Source organism: Haliaeetus leucocephalus, unplaced genomic scaffold (genome assembly GCF_000737465.1).
Source record: "Haliaeetus leucocephalus isolate CR32 unplaced genomic scaffold, Haliaeetus_leucocephalus-4.0 Scaffold555, whole genome shotgun sequence".
Classification (NCBI taxonomy): domain Eukaryota; kingdom Metazoa; phylum Chordata; class Aves; order Accipitriformes; family Accipitridae; genus Haliaeetus; species Haliaeetus leucocephalus.
Genome location: NW_010972991.1, coordinates 20256137 through 20279115, shown reverse-complemented (window position 1 = coordinate 20279115; position 22979 = coordinate 20256137). Strand labels below are relative to the sequence as shown.

Here is a 22979-nt window from a genome sequence, read left to right as displayed (position 1 = left end):
TTTTTGCTTCTGCCAAAACACACTGATATTTTCAGTCTTCAGTATATCCAATTACATTTTGTAAAAAATACTCTTGTAAATTGTAATTTATAAGGAAAGTTGCAAATTTATAGCACAAGCATTTATAGTATTTCTATTATATTTATATATATACACAAGATATTTTCTATCTCAAACATAATTTTGTATGATATTTGAGATAGAAGTTTATTAACTTATTCGTGCATCAGGTGTGTTCTGGGAATTACATTCCTTTTTACTTTGAGGAAATACAGGTCATTTGAAACTAATTTTGTGTTTGGGTCCTGAGGATGACAAGGGTTTCTTAGCCGTGGTAGTAACCATTTCTCAGGTGTACATTTCCTGGTGAGGGTTCAATAGCAAGCCAAAGCTCCTGTCGTCTTGCCCTGCCACTGAGGGGTAACAGTGTGGCCTGACAGCATGATGAGGGGCTGTGTGGGCATCCTCCCTTGATGTAATGAAACCTCCTCTTTCAAGCTAGGTAGTTTAGAAATGTCTTCACATACCACGCTGTCTCTTTTACATTCAAATGATTCATTTTGCCAGAAGGGATATAAGCAAAACAAAACCTACCAGGTTTTATGCACATTTTTTAATTCTCATCTTCCCAGCATCAGTCCCATCAAACCCACATCAGTCAGTGCAGCTCTAATCCTTATCTCAGGAAAAGAAAATTACTTCTATTACATTTCCTCCTTCCCTTTAGGGAGGAAGATAAACAATTAAAGGCACACAGAGTTGACAGAAGCTTGCAAGAATGGCCACTTGCAGTTTAAAAACCTTTTCCCGTTCTTTCTTTGCTTTCATGCTCTTGTCTAAGGATGGTGCAGGTATATCTGCTCTGATCTGCTGAAGTGTGTTTAGCCCCCAAAGACGGAAAGTAAGCAGGCCTTCATTGCGTAGATGGCCGTGTGGTGAGTTCCCCCATCCTTGCACTTGCTACATCCTAACCCTTGTACTTAGGTTCCTCTTAGCTGGTGGTTGGTTGACATCCTTTTCATGCCATCCCTGACATGCCTTTCTTATATGTAAGCAAGAAGTAAAGCTAAAGCCTTGGGGATACACTAGTATGTCCAGGAAAATCAGCCCCCCTTAATATTCTCTTCTAGATTGATCATACCAAGACTCTTTTTCAAACGTGTGGTGTGAAGGCCAGGTATTTTATCCTGTTGATAGTCTTGTTTCACAGGCTATAGAGCCTGCTTTCCTGATTATTTCCTCCTTTTCAGTGGATGATTTGTATTGACAAAGTGGGTGAGCTGTAACATCACTGGGTGATGTTGCATTTTGATTTAATAGGATGCTGTGGTTTTGTCAGTGGAACAAAACAAAACACTATTGATTTCAGAGGCTTGATCTGTTAATGCCTTTGCAGTTATGACAGTTGAAAAAACAATGCATTGCTGGGAAAAAAACCTACTTTATCAAGACTGGTTTTGTTTCACTGACTTGTTTCAAGTCAATGCAATAATTTTCCATAGTATTTGATTGCCATGTGTCTATAACACCTTAAAATCCTTGAGTTTCTCATGCCTGGTGTGTGTGCGAAGAGGAGACAGCTACCAGAACAGAAATGTCTGCGCTGCTGAGTAGTGATGGCTCAAAGTGCTGCTTCTGAATGGCTTTTTCTGAATGATGGGGCAGAATAGTGGTTGACTGGCCTCCTGTTATTCTCCGATGTACGTTCAACACTGTTTTTTTTAGAGTCTGGGACTTGTTCAAACTTAGACCTGACCGATATAACAATCTTTTCTTCATAGAATCATAGAGTCGCTTAGGTTGGAAAAGACCTTTAAGATCATCAAGCCCAACCATTAGCCTAGCACTGCCAAGTCCACCACTAAACCATGTCCCTAAGTGCCACATCTACAGATCTGTTAAATACCTCCAGGGATGGTTACTCAACTACTTCCCTGGGCAGCCTGTTCCGATGCCTGACAACCCTTTTGGTAAAGAAATTTTTCCTAATATCTGATCTAAACTTCCCCTGGCAAAACTTGAGGCCATTTCCTCTCATCCTATCACTTGTTACTTGGGAGAAAAGACCAGTACCCACCTCGCTACTTCTATTCATTCCCTGCCAGAATTAGAGCTCTGATGTCTGTATGCAGATAACCCGGGCTGTTTTGTCAGCATGCTTGCAGGTTGCTTCAGTTTAAGTTTTGTTCACTTGAACAGAGAGAACAGCTCTGCTCTTTTGAGGCTTAAAAGCAGAAATAAATGCTGAGGGACTGAAGGAGTGAGCCAGGTCTCAGCTGCAGAAGGATGTTCCACCTGATAGCTGGAGTGTGTTTCCACCTGCTGCTGTACCACGGCCCTCCAGGTTTGGCTTTACCCTGTGTTCTTCCTTTCATGTGTGATGCTGTCTGTTTCTAGATTGGTGTTCACTCCTTCCCTCGCTTCTTAACCTTTAAGCGAACAGCAAAGAAAAACACAAGGTCCAAGGACTGTTTAAGCTAGAAATTCCCTCAGGCTGCTGGGGAACGAGTGACACGTGAACATGTAAGCTTCAGAAATCAATGAGATGCCAAAGCGGAAGAGCAGGGGGATTAAAGTATGATGGAAAGGATTTAACCGTCTTGCTGGTACTGTGCCCCTGCCTAGAGGCAGGCTGTGCTATACCAAAGTGATTGCTGGCAGATATTTGCTAGTCAGGTCTTAAGGATCTCATTGATGGATGCTCTCTCGCCTCTCCAGCCACTATCAATTGCTCCATTATCCTTATAATTCAAAAATTGCTGGGGGATTTCCCCCCCCCCACCACTTCCCCCCCCCTTCCCCGCCCTCGCTGCTTCTTTCCTAACATCTAACGCGAATCTTCTCCTTGGCAATGAGAGTTTGTTATTTTTTGATTCATGGCGTAGGGAACAGCTGACTGACTTCATACATCAGTCCTTCGGCATCTTATAGTCCTGCTAACATGTCCCCTGCAGTCTCCTGAACATCTCCAGGTCTTTCCACCTTTCTTGACAGGCCGTATTTTCTGGTTGTGCTCTTTGCTCTTCTCTGCCAGCTGCTCCACATCTTTCTTGAAATCCAGTCCCCAGAACTTTAGTTCAGTGGCACAGGTTGCTCATGGATGTTGTGGAGTCTCCCTCCTTGGAGACAGTCAAAAGCCATGTGGACACAGTCCTGAGCAACCTGCTCTAGGTGGCCCTGCTTGAGCAGGGCGGTTGGGCCAGATGAGCTCCAGAGGTCCTGCCAACCTCAGCCACCCCATGAGGCTCTGATCTGAGGCTTTGCTAGTGTCACAATTTTACGAAGGTTCAGCGAGGGCTGAATATGAGCCAGCAGTATGCCCAGGTGGCCAAGAAGGCCAACGGCATCCTGGCCTGTATCAGAAACAGCGTGGCCAGCAGGAGCAGGGAGAGGTGGTTGTTCCCCTGTACTGGGCACTGGTGAGGCCGCACCTCGAGTACTGTGTTCAGTTTGGGGCCCCTCACTACAGGAAAGACATGGAGGTGCTGGAGTGTGTCCAGAGAAGGGCAACCAAGCTGGTGAGGGGCCTGGAGCACAAGTCTTATGGGGAGCAGCTGAGGGAACTGGGGCTGTTTAGCCTGGAGAAAAGGAGGCTGAGGACCTTATCGCTCTCTACAACTACCTGAAAGGAGATTGTAGCCAGGTAGGTACTGGTCTCCTCTATCAAGTAACTAGTGATAGGATGAGGGGAAATGGCTTCAAGTTACGCCAGGGGAGGTTTGGATTGGATATTAGGAAAAATTTCTTCACCGAAAGGTTTGTCAGGCATTGGAACAGGCTGCCCAGGGAAGTGGTGGTGTCCCCATCCCTGGAGGTATTTAAAAGACGTGTAGATGTGGTGCTTAGGGACGTGGTTTAGTGGTGGACTTGGCAGTGTTAGGTTGGGCTTGATGATCTTAAAGGTCTTTTCCAACCTAAGTGATTCTATGATTCTTTTTAAATACACATTTCAGAGAGGAGGGAGGTGAAGTTTTTGTAAAAGTCCAGAAAATTATTGTTAATTTGAACAACACGTATATTTCCCTTGACATGGTGTCCTGAACTCAATGAAATTTATTTCCTTTTCTGTCTTTTTTAAAGCATAAAGCTCTGGTTTAGATCTGACATTTTGATGTGGTGGCGGTTCTTACAGCAGGATTAGGACCTCATTATTGATTGGTATTTAACACTTGGATTGTCCCTACATGGGACAATATTGAGAAATAAGCCATATAATTATAATTCTTTGAAATAATTCTCTAGGTTTCACTAAATGGGAAAAATGGTTGACTAGATATTCATCTCCACAGAAGTTAGAACTGCCTGAATTAGACCAATGAACGAACAAAAATATTTTTAAAGCCGCATGCCTACAAGTTTTCATTCTGTTACTTGACCCTAGCAAAATGACACTGTCTATAGTTGGGTTAATTAAGACATGTGTTTCTCAGCCCTCCCTCTTGGCTATGGATAAAATACTGACTGCTACAGCTACTCTTGTGAGCCACTAGCTTGTGCGAACGGTTGTGCCTTGTCTTACACCGAGCAATACAGAGAAAAAATTCTTTCAGAGCGTGTTTAAAAAATGTTCCCATGTGTGCAACGTTGGTACATTAGAAAACCAGAAACCATGTAATCTAAGAATTTCCTCTAGCTAAAGAAACCATGTCTTAAATTATTTTAAAGACTTTAAAACACCCGCAAAAATTCAATGAAGTCTTTTCCCTCCTGGGAATGATTACCTCTGGTAAATTTGTCCAGCACTTATTTTTACTGTGGGGTAAGGCTGCTCACAAATGCAGGTCTTTTGTGTCAGCATATGTCTCTATCTGTGGATAGTCTTTTATTTAGTATTGGATCCTTGAGGTCTACAGTTAAAATTTGTTTGGCATTTCTAGCTTATTTCTTGCCTTTGGTGCTGGTTTTGTCCACATGCTGCTGCGGTCCTCTTCCATCCTATGTGAAATGTGGCCTTCCTGAAGGCAGAGATCAAGGATTTCCTGTATGAGACATACGTACACCCGGGTGGGTGTTTCTTTTGATAGCAGTGTAGTCCTTAACAGACCTGCAACCTCAGTGCAGTTTGTTCAAGTATGCAATCATATTTTATCAGGCAGAAAATGTGCTTTTCTCATATGTACTTTTCTACTCCCCCCCCTCATTTAGTTTCTTTTTTTTTTATTTGAACTTATTTTATCTATTCAAGAATGTATTCATTTTGATTTGAAGTCAAATCTCAAGGCCACCTCTGGAAAATTTCTTTGAGAAGCTCCTATGTACCTTCAGCATCTGTTAGCAAGGTGTTGTGAGTTCAAGAGGTTTGAATTTTGGTCTCCCAAGAGGTACAAATATTGTGATTAAATCACTATAGGTTCTTTGCGGTAGAAGGTTCCTTCTCTTTCTTCTCTGTGGACAGCCCTTCTGCACGTCAGGGGTTCACCTCTTCTTTTGGGCTGGCACTAGCGGTGGCATAGCCACCCCAGGAGCAGATCTGGGGTGATTCCTAGAGCTGTCCCACTGGTGGTCAACCCTGCTACCTGAAAGCCATCAGACTGCGCTGCTGGCTGGAGGTCAGAGGGGATCTAGGTCAGATGCTCAGTGGTGTGGGTCCTTCCAGGCTGCTCCCAAGTCTGACAGTCCAAGGTTGGCAGATGCAATCACCTGCACCCGTTGTTTTAGGTATCGGAGGTCACTTCTAAGCTGGAAAAGCAGTACAGGCACAGTCAATGTATGCATCATTTTTCTCCAGGGTTTCAGGTTAGAGGTGCTTGCTGCCAACCCCAGATCCTCCATGCCCAGTAGAGAGCAGTTTGTGCTGTGCTTCCCCTGCCAATACGTAGGGCTTGCTTTCTCCCTGGCACTGGATACAGCTGCTGGCTGACCTGCCCCTTTGCTTGCTGCTCCCTGCAGAAGCAAAGCCCAAGGCTTTGCCCTGGGGCGGGCATTTTATTGCAAAGCTGGTGTTTCACTCAGATGCAGCCAGATGGGATGCTGGGGACAGAAGGGGGAAGGCACGTCTGCCTTTCCTTGAATATCCAGTGGTTTGAGAAAATTAAACAAATTTGCATTAGAGCTGGAAGAATTTTAGGGAGTTTTGATTGCTTACTACTTCCACTGATTTTTAAGAGAAAAATTTTAATAAGCCCTAAACCTGATTTGGTAAAACTGGCAACATTTATGCTGAATTTGTTGCAAATAAAAAGGCCAAGTTTCACCTGAGTCTCGATAAGTACGCACTTAAAACTGTGTCATGGCAAGTAGTGTAACTGACATAGTATTTAATATGCATATCTAACTCATTAAAAGCTATTATTGAAAGTATTTTTAATTAGTTGTTAATTGCACTTAATCCACATCAAGATACAAAGTCCGTATCTGTACTGAATTTTTTGTGCGTGTGATAGGATGAATGTGATGGGCAATTCAGTTTGTTTACAAATACTAATGGATAAAGTCTTAAACATTCCCAACTAAAGTTTGTGAACAAGCTGTCTAGAAATCCGTGCATCTTTTGCAGATAATGACTGGTACCTCTGCCATGTGACACTCCTTGCCCCAGAAGAGGAACTTCTGTCCTGGGGCATGTACCCATACCCCTACCTGGCACGTGTTGATCCAGATGCCCGAAAAGGCACTCTCATCTACCAGCTTGTTGCATATTACAGTAACAATGAAAACACCAGTGCTGGGATAACTTACACACTCATTGCAGGTAGGTCTATTCTGAAAAAAATGGTTAAATTCTGTTAAGGTACAGAATTTTCTTAACAATTTCCTATTTTATTATTTTGTTGATAGATTTTTCCATTGGGCAATCCTAAAAGATACAGCAGGCACAGCACATAGAAGCTGGAGGTGCTTTAAGTAAAACAGTTATGGGGATGGAAATCTTTCTTGCTGCCACTTTCTTTGCTTTACTTCTATTTTGAAATTGATTGCAGCCTTACTGTTAGCTTAAGGCTCCATTTCTCACCCGTTCTCGTGTCTGCACATTTTCAACAGAGCACAGTGTGAGTGAAAGTTAAGGTGCACAACTGGAGAGGAAAAAAGAAGTGCATGCAAGGACATAGGCAGATGATTTGAGGATAGCTTACCTTAAAATAGTGAAGATGCAAATATTCTTGCTGTGGGGCATTTTTCAGAGCAGATTTGTGCATATATTGATAGGTGGTGAAGAGCGATTCCGAGTTGATAAGGATACTGGCATTATCATGACGACTGGCTTGCCTTTGACGTGGAACAAGGAGTATGTGGTTACTGTGGAAGCCACCGATGAGTATGGCAACAAAAGCCCTTATGCCTCCATTTCCATCCTGGCGGGCTCCCGACCTCCGCAGTTCACTAACATGTCCTACAGTGTGTTTGTCCCTGAAAATACTCCAGCAGGAGAAAAGTAAGTTGTACTTTGTTAGGCGAGCTCCCTGCCTGCAGTCTGAGAGAAACTTCACAGAGCACAATAAAGTGAAATTTTTGTGTTGTTGCTTGTCAGGGTTATGCATATGTGTTTGCCTGTTACACTTTAAAAATAGCGTTGTGCTTTCTAAAAGAACTTATGGCTTTTCTGGTGTTTGAGAGTCTGTATTGTGGCACATGGTGTAGTCTGGGATGCTGGAATTCTGCTGAAATTATTATTTTAATGCTTTTGGGGCCTTACTGATTGCATTGTGAATTAAAACAGCCAAACTCCAGGCTATGCATCTCCTGAGCACTTCAGATATAAATGAGTGCTTGAAAAATACTGCCTTTTAGTTAACCAGATTTGGCGCTGTTTGTATCCCGTTTGACTTGTATTTAAATTTTTAGAAAGGCAAGCCATTGCCAGACTCTTGAGATAACAACACCCATGTGAAGTGCAAATAGATAGAGCTAAGTCTCCAAGGGGCTCTGCCATTGTGAGAAGAGTAGCTAAGCCAAGCCACAGTGGGCAGGTGTTGCTGAGCTGGCTCTGGTTTTACTGTCACTGTTCAGCTGCTCGAGAGCAGCATGGGCTTTTAAGGCACCAGATAGCAGGTGGAGCAGTGCCATAGGGCCTTTAAGGAGTAGGAAGCCTCAAAATAAGCTGATGAAGTAGGAAAAACTGCTGGAGATATGCCACTTACTCCTTAAAAGAGACTAAATGAGGAGGAGGAGGGAAATTTTTCTCCTTCCCTGGAGCTTTCACTGAGATGGGCTTAAAGTGTATTGTCACACCGGCCAGAGACTAGTGTGAGAGATGGAACTTCAAAACATAAGTCATGGTAGGGAGGCAAACATTGATTTCATGCCCTGCCAAGGCAGACAGCAGGATCTGGAAGGGCCCTGTGCTTCATGGGTTTCCCATCCATCTCTGAACCTTTTCCTTTTCTGAGTATACAGCTTCAAAGAAAGTCAAAAGTATAGTAGCTCAGTTATCTCTGTAACCGAAGCTAAGCCAGTAACTGCTGTCAAGTATTTGGAAGGGTACAGTAGGGAAGAAAAAGATGTTTTCATGTTAGTGGGGGTTGAAATGGGTTGTTATCCCAGCTATGTCAGGGGATCAGTTTGGTGAGAGAAGAGAGGGTAGGTGGGCTCCCTGTAGCATGGGGATTTCCAGTCTGAATACAAAGCTGAGTCCAGCATTGACAAGAGAGTGAGCAATTCACCTTTCCTCATCCTCATCTTCCTCTTCTAGGTGCTCAGGAGACAGGTTTTTGTTGTTGTTTTGAAGCAAAGGGTTATTCTCTCATTCCTTACAGAGTAGCAGTTGTTGAGGCTGTTTCCTTCCAGAGCCAGCCTCTTTCGTACACTCTGCTGACGAACCCCAGCGGGCTCTTCCAGGTGAGGCAAGAGAGTGGAGAGCTCACCCTGACCCACACCGTGGACTATGAGAGCGAGCACCACCTCTATCACCTCTTACTGAAAGCCATGGAAGTTGAGAGCACTCTTAGCAGTGTGACTGAGGTATGTGGATCACTTCACTTCCTACCCACTGTCCCTGCAATCCTTGTTACCTCATTAGCGGGACCAGTTATGCACATGGATAGCCTAGAGAACTTGTGAAGATGCTTGGGAGGGAGGAGCCCTTATGGTCCAGGCAGAAGGCTGGGGTCTGAGCTGGGTTCAGGTTTAGGCTCTGTGAAATACCTCTTGTTATTCCTCTTTGGCTTTGCCTCCCATCTGCGTGGAAGTAGAGGAGATAATACTTCTCTGTGTTACAGGAGTAGTATGAGAAAAAGTTTAGCGTCAGAGGTGTAAGGACAGGCCAGTAGCAAAAGCAATGACTGCCCAGGCAGTGTCCAGAATGAGGTACCCATTTTCCTAAGTGTAGAAACTAAAATCCTCTCTCAGCATGTCCTTTTGTCTCAGGTCATGGTCCATATCACCGATGAAAATGACTGTTCTCCCGAATTCCAGCACTCCATTTACAGCAGAGACAACATTCCTGAAACCATTCCTGTTGGCACGTCTCTACTGCAAGGTGAGGACCATCCCGGTACCTTTTATTTCAGTCTTGCCATGGACCTGCTAGTTTGTGTTACATGTTCATGTTCTCACCATGAGGAAGTGCTGGCTCTTCCACAGCAGGCACTGCCTTTGTAAGATGTGGATGGTAGCTTTCCTGGAGGTCTGTAGATGGCTTTTAGGTACCCTGGAAGTTGAGTTGTGAGTGTCTTCAGGCAAGGATCACTGTGGTGTGCCCAAGGAGGGTTTTTGTGGTAGCCCAAGAGCAGTTAAGGCAGCTGACAGGTAGTGATTTACTGGATTGCCGTACCTTGTTTCCTTTAAATCTTATGGCTGTCTTTTAAGTCAGCTTGGTGATCTTTTTGTGTCCTGGAAGCAGCTACAACTCATCTTTCTTTTCTTAATGTGTTAAGAAAAAAAGCAGGTTTTTAAATGGGCAGCTAGTTTTATCAAATAGGTATTAACACTGTATAATTGACTACGAAGTGTTAAAGGAGAAAACTTTGGAAGACCTGAGAACTTTTATACTTCTGATTGTGGCTTACCAGCCATCATTCCAAGTTTGTTGTGTTTAAGATGGCCACATATCACTTGCACATAAACCTGAGTGCACAGATGACATTTTTAGAGGCTAGAATCCTGTGGAAAGATCAGAGCTGTTGGAAATAATTTTAAGCCCCGGGTTCCAACCAAAACTTCAAGATCACTCTCAAAATATTGTGGTTGCATAAGTAAGGACTGAACTTTGATGATGCTGCACCTCTTGTCTCAGTCTTCAGAGCCCAACAGACAAGGAAAATAAGTCCATTCTCCAACCTGTTTTACTGGTGTCAGTTAAATGCCTTCAAAGATGTCTTGAGATCTGACATAGTCTGTCGTGATGTGATACGTGCCACGAGTGTGTTCTGCCTAAAACTCAGAGAACGCTTACAGGCTTGCTGTCAGTATTCAAACTGGAAGTAGTGGCAGGTGCTGGGGTAGGTAATGGGAACACTGGCTGAGAACGCAGGGGGATTATGAACCGTGTGAGAAATGGGTAAGTGCCAAGGCAAGACTTAGCAAAAGTTTACATGTCTAAGATGCGTCTTTTGATGACAATGATGTATATTTCCTGAATTTGAAGCTGAACGTGTGCAGGTTGCAGTGGTGTTAAGAAGCTTAGCTTCCCTTGCGTAGTGACGTGCTGATAATAAGGCTGCAGGGCCTGCTTTCTCTAAACACTTATCAAGAGAGTTCAGAGCTTGCTGTGGCTCATTTTTTTTGTTTAAGGGCTCTTGGGAAGAAATAAGTTGATTGGAATGATCAACTCCTAAGAATTCCTAGGTATGTGATTTTTGTTACAAAAATGAATATTTTTCTCCCCAGGAGACTTGTAAAGCTGATCAAAATTCACCCAGTTGTGTGGCAGAAAAGTATGCCCCACGCCCAAAGCAAGCAGAACAGCAAAGCTGTGCAGTACGGTTTGCAATTGCGTTCTGTTTGGTTGTCTTTCCACACAGGGTACATTTCAATAGGAAGAGGCTTCTTAAATAAGACGATGTGAGGTGGAAGTATAGTGACAGTCAGTAAAAACGGGTGGGTGAATGCTCACTTGGTGTTCAAGGGCATATCAGTGTTGGTAGTGGCTGCAAGGAAGTGGTACGTGCTGTAGCCTGTACCCTGTGCTGGATGAGTACTGTGCCACTAACTCTGACTGCCAAAGCAAGTATCATCTCAGGAAAAGCAGCTCTTACCCTGGCTATAGTTCCTTGAGAGGTGGGATGTCGCAACCTTAGGTTGTCCCACAAACAAAAAGAAATGCAAATTCAAGACAGCCTTTGCCATTCTGTGGCGGATTGGGTTGCTATCAATGAATGAAAAGGGTACCATGATATATGCCATTTGTTAAAACTGTGGATGATGTAAATGTAGATTTTAGTTGTCAACCATTTTTATTTCAACACACTCAGAAGTCTGGCTTGTATCATGTTTGTAGTGCTGATGCTACGCTAGCTGAGTCAGTCTGTCTACTTAGTTGTTACGGGCAGATCTCTGCTCACTGCATATGCTTTAAGAGGTGTGGATGCAAACGAGCTATGATCTGAAAAGCATGGAGGTACGCTCTCAGCAGGGATTAGTGTGCTCCTTCAGCTGCACCACTGTGCCAGCAGAGCAAGGCTTAGAGTTGTAGCTGGCAACTTTGTGCTAACATACTAGGCTTTGAGCTGGAGTTAGCTTGCACTAAGCTAGCTCAGAGCACGGGCAGAGCCAGCACAGACCTGTTTGTGGCTGCTGTATGGTCCTTGAAATACCTTTGCAATAAAGATCTGTTTGCACGATGGAACAAAATGGAAGGGGAATGGAATTCCCGGTTGCTATTGGGAAGTAAGACATGTTTTTGTCATGTACAAGTAAGCGTCACATTCCCAATTTGCCAGAAGACATCTGGGGGGAAAAAAGTATGATCCTTAAGCACATAAAATGTATTTTTGTGAATGGTTACAATGTGTCAGTAATGACTCTGTAGATTAAATCAGAACTTTTCAAATCAAGTATGCTTTTCACTTTCTGCATGTCTTCCTAAAAACAATATTTAACCACTAAATTTCACAGTTTTAAGTCACTTTCATTTCAATCTTTCTTGAGTTTTTAATATATTTTGTCTTTCAGTACAGCAAGAGAATGACTAAGTCTAAGGCCCTTGTTCTTATAGTCCGTAACACACCCAAACATTTATTCACAGCAGGATTTTGAAAGATGTTAAACAAAGTGTTACAACCACCCTAAATGTCCTTTTAAACCAAGATGAGTAACTTTTCACAGGCAGAGGTAGTTGAGGTTTTTTGCAATTAAGTAGCATAGCATTTCAGTGCGCTTTTTGCAATCTTTCTTTTCCTCTTTCCTATTTTGAGTTAATATTCTGGTAGTGATGTGTCGTTGTTTCTTCATCTCATTTTTGGATGACACTGTAGCTGTCTGCCAGAGTGTCCATGCACTGCAATCACTGTTCCGTTCCCAAAAGGCTGTGTGCTATTGCGATGGCTGCATCTGTATCCTCCTGGTAGAATAAGGCGATTGTTTAATACCAGCGTGGGTATGAATTGAAGCTTCATTGTTTGGCTAGAAAAATGACAGGGTAATTAAAGAGGTGAGCTCCTGCTCTTAAAAATCACTTCTGACACTACTTTATGAGCTCTAGCTCTTTGTTCTGCTGATTTGCTGCTTCTGAGCAGATGGGACACCCAACGTACTGAATAAACACTTGCTGGGGAGGAATGTTTAATCACTCTTTGTACCTTGAAGCACCAGGTAATTAAAAAGTACTTTAGCTATAACATAGCTGGGAGCTAATTAAATTTGAACGGCATCCCCAGGGAGAGTGAGGACACAGTTTATGACTGATAATGTTCTACCAACATGTATATTGATTGTGCGGTAATTACCAGTGTTGACTGCTATTTGTACAAAGCATGTTGTGTAGTATTGGGATCACGGCTCTCTTGCAAGCCCGCCTTGCTGCAATCGCTCAGGCTGGGTTGGAGGAGGGGGAGGAGTTGTTTTGCTTTTTTATTCCCAGCCTCCTGCTGAGTTCCCAGACTCTTACCCCAAAAATAAGGCTTTTATGGATAAAACAGATTTAGGTGACCTCTGTTCTCAAAAAAAATAAAAGTATCTGAAGTTGACTTGGTAGAAAATAGTGTAATCAAACCTCTTCTGCAGCATGACTGTTCTGTTAAATGTGTTCTCTAATAGTGCTTGCAACAGACTGCGACTCTGGCTCCAACTCTGAGATCACTTACTTCATCCAGAGCACTGATTTTTCCATCACACATCACGGGGTCATCAATTCTAACCAGAGGCTGAACTTTGAGCGAGCAAACCATATGTATGAGTTTGTGGTGATAGCTGTCGATAAAGGACATCCCCCTCGGACAGGGACAGCGTCTGTGCGTATTCGAATGACCAATGTGAATGACGAGGCTCCTGTCTTCTCCCAGTCTGTGTAAGCCAGCTTGAACGCCTGCTTTGGTTTTTACAGATGCTGTTCATATGCATAACCTTAATAACATTTGACTAAATGGTCACTTTTTTTGTGCAGCTGTAAGCACCAGTGAAATCGAGCAGTAATTTGTATGAAGAAAGGCTATAGAAGTTGGCCCTTCATTTCTAGATTGCATCAAAAAAATACACTAGTTGTGATACCAGCATATTGACTTTATAGAGAGAGAACAGAATTAATAAAAGATCTAACTCCACAGGGAATGATTTTGACTGTGTTGCCTTCTGGATCTCAAAGTGATTGTCCATGTATAAATATATGACAGATAAAGATGGTAGTTAGCAAACATTAAAATGTGATTTTTATCATCAGCAGATTGCATTATAAGGTAACTTCATGAGGCCTGTTTGTTTAAAATGCCTTATTTAATTTCCCAAATAAATACAATTTCTATTTTTTTTTATTTTTTAGTTTAAAGTATGGAAATGTTTTAAATACAAAACATAAATACAATAATTTACAAAATTATATACTGGTTTACATCATCTCTGTAGTATCTGATGCTTTCCATTAGTAGATAAGAACATAAGAAACACAGCAAGGCAGATACTAGTCCTGTTTCTCATCTTTAGGAGCTAAGTGATCCTGGTTTGCAGTGCAATGTAGTATGGTACATATTGATATCTTCCAAAAGATCCTTGGAAATTACGTATACCAAAAATGCAGGATTACAATCCTAAAATACAAACCCTATGCCAAACAAAGATGCTCCAAGTCTCGTCTTAAACTAATTAAAGATTGCATGATTTTATGCCCAAAGCTAAAAAAAAAATTACATTCATAGTGAATTTATAATCCTTCACTGATGGTTAACATGGAAATGGTTATTCTGATACTGAATGTGCTGCCATTGCTCCCTTATGTCCATCAGTTACAGAACTTTCCTTTCGGAAGATGCTGGTCCCAGCACCTTAGTGGCTACTGTTCGGGCAGAGGACCCTGACGGAGACGGGCTGCTATATCTGATTATGGGAGGTAATGAGGAGGGCAACTTTGAACTGGATAGTCAAAAAGGTAAGGAAAGGGGTTTTAGAACACTGTTATTTACTGTCTAATCTGTATTGACTCTGCTTCACCTGTGTGTCAAAAATCATAAGAAAGCACCATGTTTGTATAATCTGCAAATGGGGATGCTTCGTATCAATGAGAATTAGCTCTTTGATATGATGCTTGTCCTCCAAATATCAACCAAAATTTGAGGTTCTGGTCCAGGGACTGTGTGGTTTAAGATGACTGAATCCTATGCTTTTCAACCCAAATACAAGCTGAACCAAAAATACAGCGGCAGAGAAATGTGATGCTTACGTGATTTTGTTTGTTTATACAGTAAAATAAAATGACACTTTATGCTTCCAAATTTAGGTATCATTAAACTCCGCAGAAACCCACCACCCAATCTGAAAGGGCCACAATACACACTGAACATCACTGCGATAGATGACAATGCCTCGGGGGGACCCACCCCTCTCAGCAGTTTTGCTGAGGTTATTGTAGGAGTTAATGACATTAATAACAACAAGCCTGTCTTTAGAGAGGTAAGATGTCTTTCTGCAGATATTCTTTTCCCATCCATAATTGGTGTTATAGACTCTCCTTGGCTACTGGTGTTTGCCGGCGGGCTGAAGGGATTGTGTGTACAGAGCAGAATGAATCTGTAAGTGAACACACAGCCAGCTTTCTTCATACTTAAAGTGTAAAGTCTTTATTCTCCTTTTTTCCTTCCTCTCCCTTAGAGCTTGATTTCTTTGTGAGTATAAGTAATAGAAGTGATTTTCTTCTGAGTTCTTCTCAGAAGTGCTGGAAAAAATATTGACACTGTGCAGCAAATTCACGTGGCTCTGTGTAATATGTAGCATTGGATGTTTGGGTGTATTTTTAGTGCGCTTACTACAGTGACAGCACCTGGGTTCTGGAGAATCAGCCTCCAGGCACGTATGTGCTACAGGTAGAAGCCTACGATGCAGACCTCGGCGTTAACGGAGAGGTGAAGTATGGGCTCATGCACCGAGATGGAGCTTCCCTGGGCTTCAGCATTGACCCAGACACAGGTCAGTAGCTTTCAGGTTACTGAGATAAAGTGAAAATGGCATTGTATTGTAATGAGAATGCCACTGTATGAGTGTGTCCAAGTGGGCTCAGGCTTTAACGGTGTAACTGCAGGGTTAGCTATAACAGCTTGTGGAATAAACACTGAAAAAGTTCCGAGTATATGGATAGCCATGCACATAGATTAAATTAAGATGATAGTGATTTAAATGACAAATTAAGTAGGGGAACAAACCCCAGTTAAATAGGAAGATAAAAAGCTATTCTGTATCAGTTATCTTCCTATTGGATCAAGTGTAGCTATAAAAATGCAGAGCAGAAAGTGTGACGCCAACAGCTTGAGTTCGTTCTTCCCTTCAGCATGGCCACAGTTTATTTCTCATCTCATGCAGAAATAGGAGGTCCAGTGCAGTGCATGTAGAGGCAAAACGCTCGTACCAGAACAGGGCAATGACAGACAGTCTTGACGCATTTCAGGTGAAGGAGTTATAAAAGTAGTTGATGTTGCTATAGTCAAAAAAAAGATAGGATATTTGCATGTCCAGGACTGCACAGGAGACTGGAAGGACCAACAACAGAGCAGTAGAATCCTGTTCCCTAGCATGGTACTGACATAGGTCTGAAAGTGGCCTCCAGAAGGCCAGTTTGAAGTCTCCTAAACAGAAAAAAATATCTGAGACAGGGAGAGACCTGGTCAGTGGAGAGGAAAAGCTGTATACGGGGAGAAAATTGTTCAATTTATTAACTGAGCTATGTGATTCCACCCTATCTGTTCAATGAAGCAGCCTCCAGCTCCCACAGTAGAGATGACTTTGGTCACATCACTCATGCCTTCTGTGGTATAACTCTTCCCCGGATTAATAAGCTGTCTTCAAAATATTCAGTTACTTGGACTATCTCTGGAGTAAACCTAAGAGATGCCTCTTGATGAGGAGGAGAAAGTCCTATTGTGCTCCATGAGGAGTGAGATAACAAGGTACTCAGACTGAAGCTCCTTATCAGGGCAGCTGGAGAGAAAGCTGTTGACCCTTGGCAGTATGTGGCAAGTGAGGAGAGGAGAGACAAGAGAACTGGTATTGGTCCTGTCCAAGACAGATGTTGCAGAGTTGGTGTGGATTAAGCTTGACGGTTGTGCTGCATGCGGTCAGAGCTTCCTCTTGTGTGGGAGACGTGCTGGTCCCTTTCTGCAAATTCAGCCCCGAGGCTGTGACATGCAGACAGGAGGTGTCTGTGTTCCCAGGAGTCATCACAACCACGCAGAGTTTTGACCGGGAGAAGCAGAGAGAGTATACACTGTCTGTTACCGCTACCGACCAGGCACAGGAACCGCTGATCGGCGTGTGTCAGATCACCGTCCTTATTGCTGACATCAATGACAACGATCCCAAGTTTGAGAACAGTCGCTATCAGTGTGAGTGTTTCTTAACTACCTGTCCCAGTACTGCAACATGAACCTGTTTAAGAGTTCCTTGTAACAGTGGTCAGTTTTTTAGGTGACCAGCCAACTTTAGGTGCTGCCAACTAAGCTAGTTACCGCTTTATCCGTCATCAGTGGATATATGCAGAATTGATCACTGTCCTCTTTATTCATTGCAATACTCTTAAAAACATTGAGAGTCTTCACTCCTAGTGATCAGGCAGATCTATCCCTTTGTGGCTTTTCCCTCCCTAGTTTTTCTGTGCACTGAATTTTTATTCAATGTCCCGAAACACAACGTGACATCCTAGCTGAGAAGTCATCGGCCTTGACTAGAAGAGCATTTGTCATCTGTGTCTCTTGGACACAGCACCTGTGTTCAAATAGGCTGGAGTGGTATTTATCTCTTGTCAAACAGCCCCAGATCCTTGGCTTCTAGCCTGCCATTGGCTGTGAGCCCTGATGCCTCCTGTAACTCTGCTGCTGAGCTAGCTTTTCCTATTTGTCCTGGTGCCATTCCCTTTTTCATCCCCACATGACATGCTTTTCATCAGTCTTGCATTTAATTTTACTTGATGCTTCTCCAGTAAAATCCTGCACTTGGACCCTCAACACTTGATGTCACCCACAAGTGACAAGTGTACTCCCTAGCTGCTGGACTAGAACAGGCCTTTCCTTGCATAATTGCCTCAAAATGGCAAAAAATGGTTGATGATGCATGTGGCAACAACTCCATTTTGGAGATGTTTTGCCAGTTCTATGGAAATGTCATGTAAGGCAGAGCGGTGACCAATGCCTTATTAAACTGAAGATAGCTCTTAAGTAAGTCGTCTTTAGCATCACAGGGGCCAGCATTTTAGCAGGATTCAAAAAGAGGCTGGATGCTTGCATGGCAGGATTTTAGCAAGGAGAAGTGACCTGCTAGGAAATAGTCTAAATATACATCCACACTTCAGAGTTATGCACAAGGTCAGAAAGAAAATTGTGTTCCACCTTTTAGAATAACTTACAGTGACTAACTCCCAGTGCCAAATGGGTTAAAATGTGCAGATTGGGAATAGCCATTTCTAAATTCCTACCAGTGGTTTCTGCAAACCTGGCCAAAGCAGTGCTGAGAAGTCAGGTGGGAGTGATCTCACTGGAGAGAAATATTTTCGGACAGAGCACAGAAGTCCTTGAGGTAAAGGTAATGATTGTGCAAAGATGAACCTTTGTATTCTATCTTCAAACATGTCCTTCAGGTGAAACTGCCCTGGATTTTTTTTTTTTTAAATTAGTGAAGCTGAGACGTTGCATTTGGTAATTATGGTGACTTCAGCACTTCTGAGGAATGGGTTGATTTTCTTCTTTTTTCATGAACACAGACAACCAGCAAAGGTCCTGAAGCAAAGGCAGTCCTTTGGGATGGGGAAATGGCAGATAATGAGGTCACTTTATGCATAGCACTTTTCCAGCATCTATACATAAGTAATCAATGTCTGCACGTCACAGAATTAAAAATAGCTTCTTCTCTAACAAGATCAAATGCCATTAGTCATAGTCTATTCTTCCTGGCAACTGCTGGTTCTTTATTCCTCTGCACTAGGATGTTGGTCAAATCCCTGATTTAAGCCATACATCTTATCATTTGCCTACAAAACAGACATTAAAGAAATTATTAACTCTATGCAGTAGGGGTGGTATAGTAAGTGTTAGAGTTATGCTAGCAGCAAGCAGAAGTACATGAAATGAGAGAGTATGGCCCTTCCAAGTAATTTTGTATTTTTTCTTACAATGTGATTTAACAGGATTTGACTATAAAGACATAAATTTAAACACACAAAAAAGGATATTTTACAGTGTTTCTTAGCAATAAATTCCATTTCCATTAATCTATTTTAGTGCCAGTAAATCTCCTCTGAGAGCAGCTTTGGCTTTTACTGACATACCAGGAATATGAATCCTAGGCCAACTAAATGTCCTGGGGGACAAGGGCAGCTAATTAAAGTTCAAATTTGTGTTCATGGAGCAAGCAGTGGTGGTGGTTTAAGGTTCTACTGCCCCGCTGCCTCGGAGCATAGATGTTAAGGAAGAAAACCAAAACAGAAAACTTGGCCACTCCACTTTATCAGCAGTGTGCAAACCTGATTGTCCCACCTCAAAAATGCTAAAGGAGACACATACAAGGGAAATCAAAGATATGAAATAGCTTCTGAACAAGAATGATTACCTAGACTGACTGGATTGTCTAAACCTAACTGCGGCAGCCTTCCCACTGCCAGGGCTGTTTCAATACGCTGAGCTGATGGAGCCTTAGTGCATGGAAATGGCTCAAAAACCTGATCAGGCAAACACCCATAGCTACTTGGAGGAGGAATTGGGGCTGGATGGCTGAGGATGGAGGGAAGAGCAGGACCAAAGTGAGATCAGAGCAGTCTAAAGACTGGGGTATGGAAAAGAGGCAGCCGGCAGGGATGCAATAGCTTTATATAAAATTATGCCTCGCAGAGAGGAGGGGAGTAGGAAATGACTGCTCACAATTTCCCATCATTTTGTTGGTGTCCTTGCCAGGAATCAGGCATTAGGAAGACAAAATGAATTACTTTTCTGTGCAATGGGTACTTCGGCTGTGCGACTCTTTGCCTCCAGGTTTTTTAGATTATGTTTATAAAAGCAGGTTCAAAGAAGGACTGGTCTGTGTAAGGCTACGGACACAAAGGCACAGCCTCTATCTCAGGTGGATTGCTGGGAGCAGGGATTGAGACCTAAGGAAAGGGCCATGTATAAATGCTCATTGCCCTTGCCCTGGGCAGCTTCTCCAAAACACTGGGGTGTTGGGGGCATCCTCACTACGACCTGAGTCTTCATGCTTTGTGATTCCCTACTGCCTCCCGCTGGCAATGGTGCTGCTGCCACTCACGTTCGGGATTAATTCAATTCGCACAGAATACCTTTTGATGCCAACCTGCTTTTATCAGCAGCTGAGCCCAGCAGCCTGGGCTGTGATCTGAAGCGGTGGGTGGGCGGGCGGGCGGCTGCCGGCTTTGCCAGCACCACCATGGAGAGGCACGAGTGCTGGCAGCGGCGTAGTCGGCAAACCTGCTCCACCAGCAGTCGGCTTGACAGCCCAGCGTGTCAGGGGAAAGAGAAGGGGAAGCTAAAAGAGGACTGCAGACACTCTGTTAGTAGCGATACTTTATAACCTGCCTCATTACAGAAACATTCAATCTCACACGAAGAGATTTTTTTTCTTACAGGAGTGTTTCTGTTATACACAGCCTGGTAAATCAGAGCAAGACCTGCTGACCATGCCTTTGTCTTTTCAAAGACTTCCTCAGCGAAGACACTCCGGTGGGGATGAGTTTCCTCCGTGTTGCAGCTCATGACAGTGACCAAGGTGTGAATGCTGCTGTCACGTACTCGATGTTAGAGCACCAGCTGGAATACTTCCAGATCAACCCCAGCACGGGCTGGGTATACGTTAACTGCCTGCTACCCCAGGTAATGCGACTCTCTGCTTGGAACTGAGCAACCTCCAACCCCTCAAATCCATTGCGGAGGGTTAATGGCAGTCTCTTGATTTGTACAAAATGGTTTGCAAATATCCTCGATCTTCTTCGTTTCATAGACGACACGCATTAGTCGCTATATTGTAGCGACAGACGGAGGGAACAGAAGCAGCACCGTGGAGCTGACGGTAACTGTCACTAATGCACTCAGCCAGCCGCCCCAGTGGGAGCAGAGCAGATACTGGGTAACCATCCCTGAAAACACCATTCGTGACACCAGGATAGTGGTATGTTGAAAGTGCTGTCACTTCCCTCCCTCTCCTTCTCATTTCAACTTCTTCCTCTGTTGTGCTCCATCTCCATGTTAAGAGTGCACGGATGCCTGCTCCGCAACATTACGGCGTCATGCTGTTTCCTGATCAGGCTTCGCAGCTGTGTACCCCATCAGTGTTTGTCAGGAGTACCTGCTGCAGAATAGGCCAGTGTTTCAGCTGGCAGCAGTTTTCCCAGTGACTTCTTAAACCGACAGCCCTCGGGGTGTGCTCCCGCAGGCAGCGGCTGTGAATGAGAAGCAAGACCCGTGCTCTGCCTGCGTGGGAAATCCTTGAGTGTTCCTGCCAAGGGCTGGCTCCTCACTCCTCCATCCTCAGTGGACCATGCTGCCTGCCTCCATCTTTCCTACAGCTTTTTCTCAGTTTAGCACTACAGCATGAAACAGCTGTAGTTTGCTTTGGACTCTTCTAACCCAAACCAATTCCTTTTTAACCTGTACAGACTTATTCTTTAAGGATAGTCTCTTCTCTAAATTGCCAGATGATCCCTGCTTTCCTCCTCCTGCATGTAATATCCAAATACTTGCAAACAATTTAGGTTTTGTCTGTATCTCACCTGGTAAAATGTACAACTCGGTGGAGAAATCATCTCCTTTTGAATTGCTTTTGTTTTGGAAGGAGGAGAGAGGAGAGATTTCCTTTAGCCAGTGATGCAGTTCTTGCTTGGCACATTTACAGGAGGTAAATTTACTGTTGATTAAAGACCTGCATCAAAACTAAATGTTGTAAAATGAAACTCAGGTCTGTAAACTGTTTCTCTTTTGTCTGTTATCCAAGTCATACAGGCATGTATGTTGGAGAACATACATGCATGTATGTTCTTGCCATCAAACTGAACACTTAACACTTGCAACCTCATGCTTCATGAACATATGTCGTGGCTCTTTTCTTCTTCAGACCATCAAAGCCACATCCCCTCTTGGTGATCCCAGGGTTACGTATAATCTGGAGGAGGGTCAAGTTCCAGAGACTAACATGCCAGTTCGTTTCTATCTGAAGCCAAACAGAGCTGATGGATCTGCTTCTCTTCTAGTCGCTGAACCACTTGACTTTGAGACAACTAAGTTTTTCACCCTGACAGTCCGGGCACAAAACGTAGCAATGACTCCTTTAGCTTCCTTTACTACTGTTTGTGTGAATGTAACAGGTAAGCTTTGCTACTGTTAGAACAGCTCATTCAGAACAATATTTTTGTTATTTTTAGTATAACACCACAAATTCAGGTAACATCCATGAAATTACAAATCACCTAAGAATGCTTAGTATGTTTCTATACTGTAAAAGGAAGTCATGCAGTCATTGAAAAGGTCTATTTGAGACAATTTCTAAGTACAACTATCAAATGTAGAAATGTGATAGTGCAAAAATGGGCTGTCTGAATGTTTACGCAACACTAGTGCCTGCTTTTATAAATGTAATTGGAAAGATTTTCTTTTGATAGGAGGAGAAATCTAGTAAATGTCCCCAAGCTATTGAAAGGAGATGAGTATTACTGGAAATATTATGTGCTATAGAAAGAGAAACAGCCCAGATAGGTTGGGTTTGTGTTTGATATCTGTTTAGGGGTTTTTGTTATATTCAGAATTTTCTATTGAACACTGAGATTAAAACTCCAGAAATGAAAATGCAACGGTTCTTACAATAGATGCAATTTTCAAAAATTTGATCCAACCCTCCTTATAGTAGAATCTTTTTGTAAGGCTCTACTCCTGTAGATCCACATAAAACTATAAATCTGATTTTAATTCCTGCTTTTTGAAGCACCAGTGGAGTTAGTTTTGATATGTAGACATTTAGATGAAAACATAAGTAAGTGAAGTCTCCAGCAAAAACATTTGTCTTCCTCACCACCATGGACAAGAGAGACCTAAGTGGTAATTTGAATGGGAATCCAACTTCCGTGCTTCACTTTATCACAGCATTGTTCTGTCTTCCACAATCCAGCAATGCAAAAACCCTTCAGGTTTGTAGATCAAGAGTGCTTCAAGTCAGGGTCTGAGCCTCATTGTAGATTATGGACCATGACCCCAAAGATTTTTCCTATAGTGCAGTAATTGGTATCAGAATTTGGCAGAAACTTCATTTTGCTCACAAGCAAAAATCGTTTTTCAATAACTTAGTATTTTATACAAAAAAATGTTTACACACACATGTATGTCTTTAAACACCTTTAAGAGAAATAACCACCAGAAAGTTTCACATGCAGAATTGTCCTTTATATATGCACAAGCACACAGGAAAGGAAGTCTTTTATAGCA

General features: G+C 42.9%; 1 protein-coding gene across 1 annotated transcript in view; it reads left to right on the top strand.

The window, feature by feature from the left end:
• Positions 1-22979, top strand: part of LOC104837796 (neural-cadherin-like) — a gene marked incomplete at its 5' end in the record, with an annotated part of 54836 nt that overhangs the window by 5996 nt on the left and 25861 nt on the right. The window contains 12 exons of the mRNA XM_010577145.1: positions 6497-6691; positions 7147-7372; positions 8694-8898; positions 9304-9415; positions 13132-13381; positions 14310-14452; positions 14801-14973; positions 15318-15486; positions 16725-16895; positions 20209-20381; positions 20509-20676; positions 21619-21868. Of these exons, the coding sequence (XP_010575447.1) occupies positions 6497-6691; positions 7147-7372; positions 8694-8898; positions 9304-9415; positions 13132-13381; positions 14310-14452; positions 14801-14973; positions 15318-15486; positions 16725-16895; positions 20209-20381; positions 20509-20676; positions 21619-21868 (2235 nt within the window). The remainder of the gene's footprint in view (positions 1-6496; positions 6692-7146; positions 7373-8693; positions 8899-9303; positions 9416-13131; positions 13382-14309; positions 14453-14800; positions 14974-15317; positions 15487-16724; positions 16896-20208; positions 20382-20508; positions 20677-21618; positions 21869-22979) is intronic.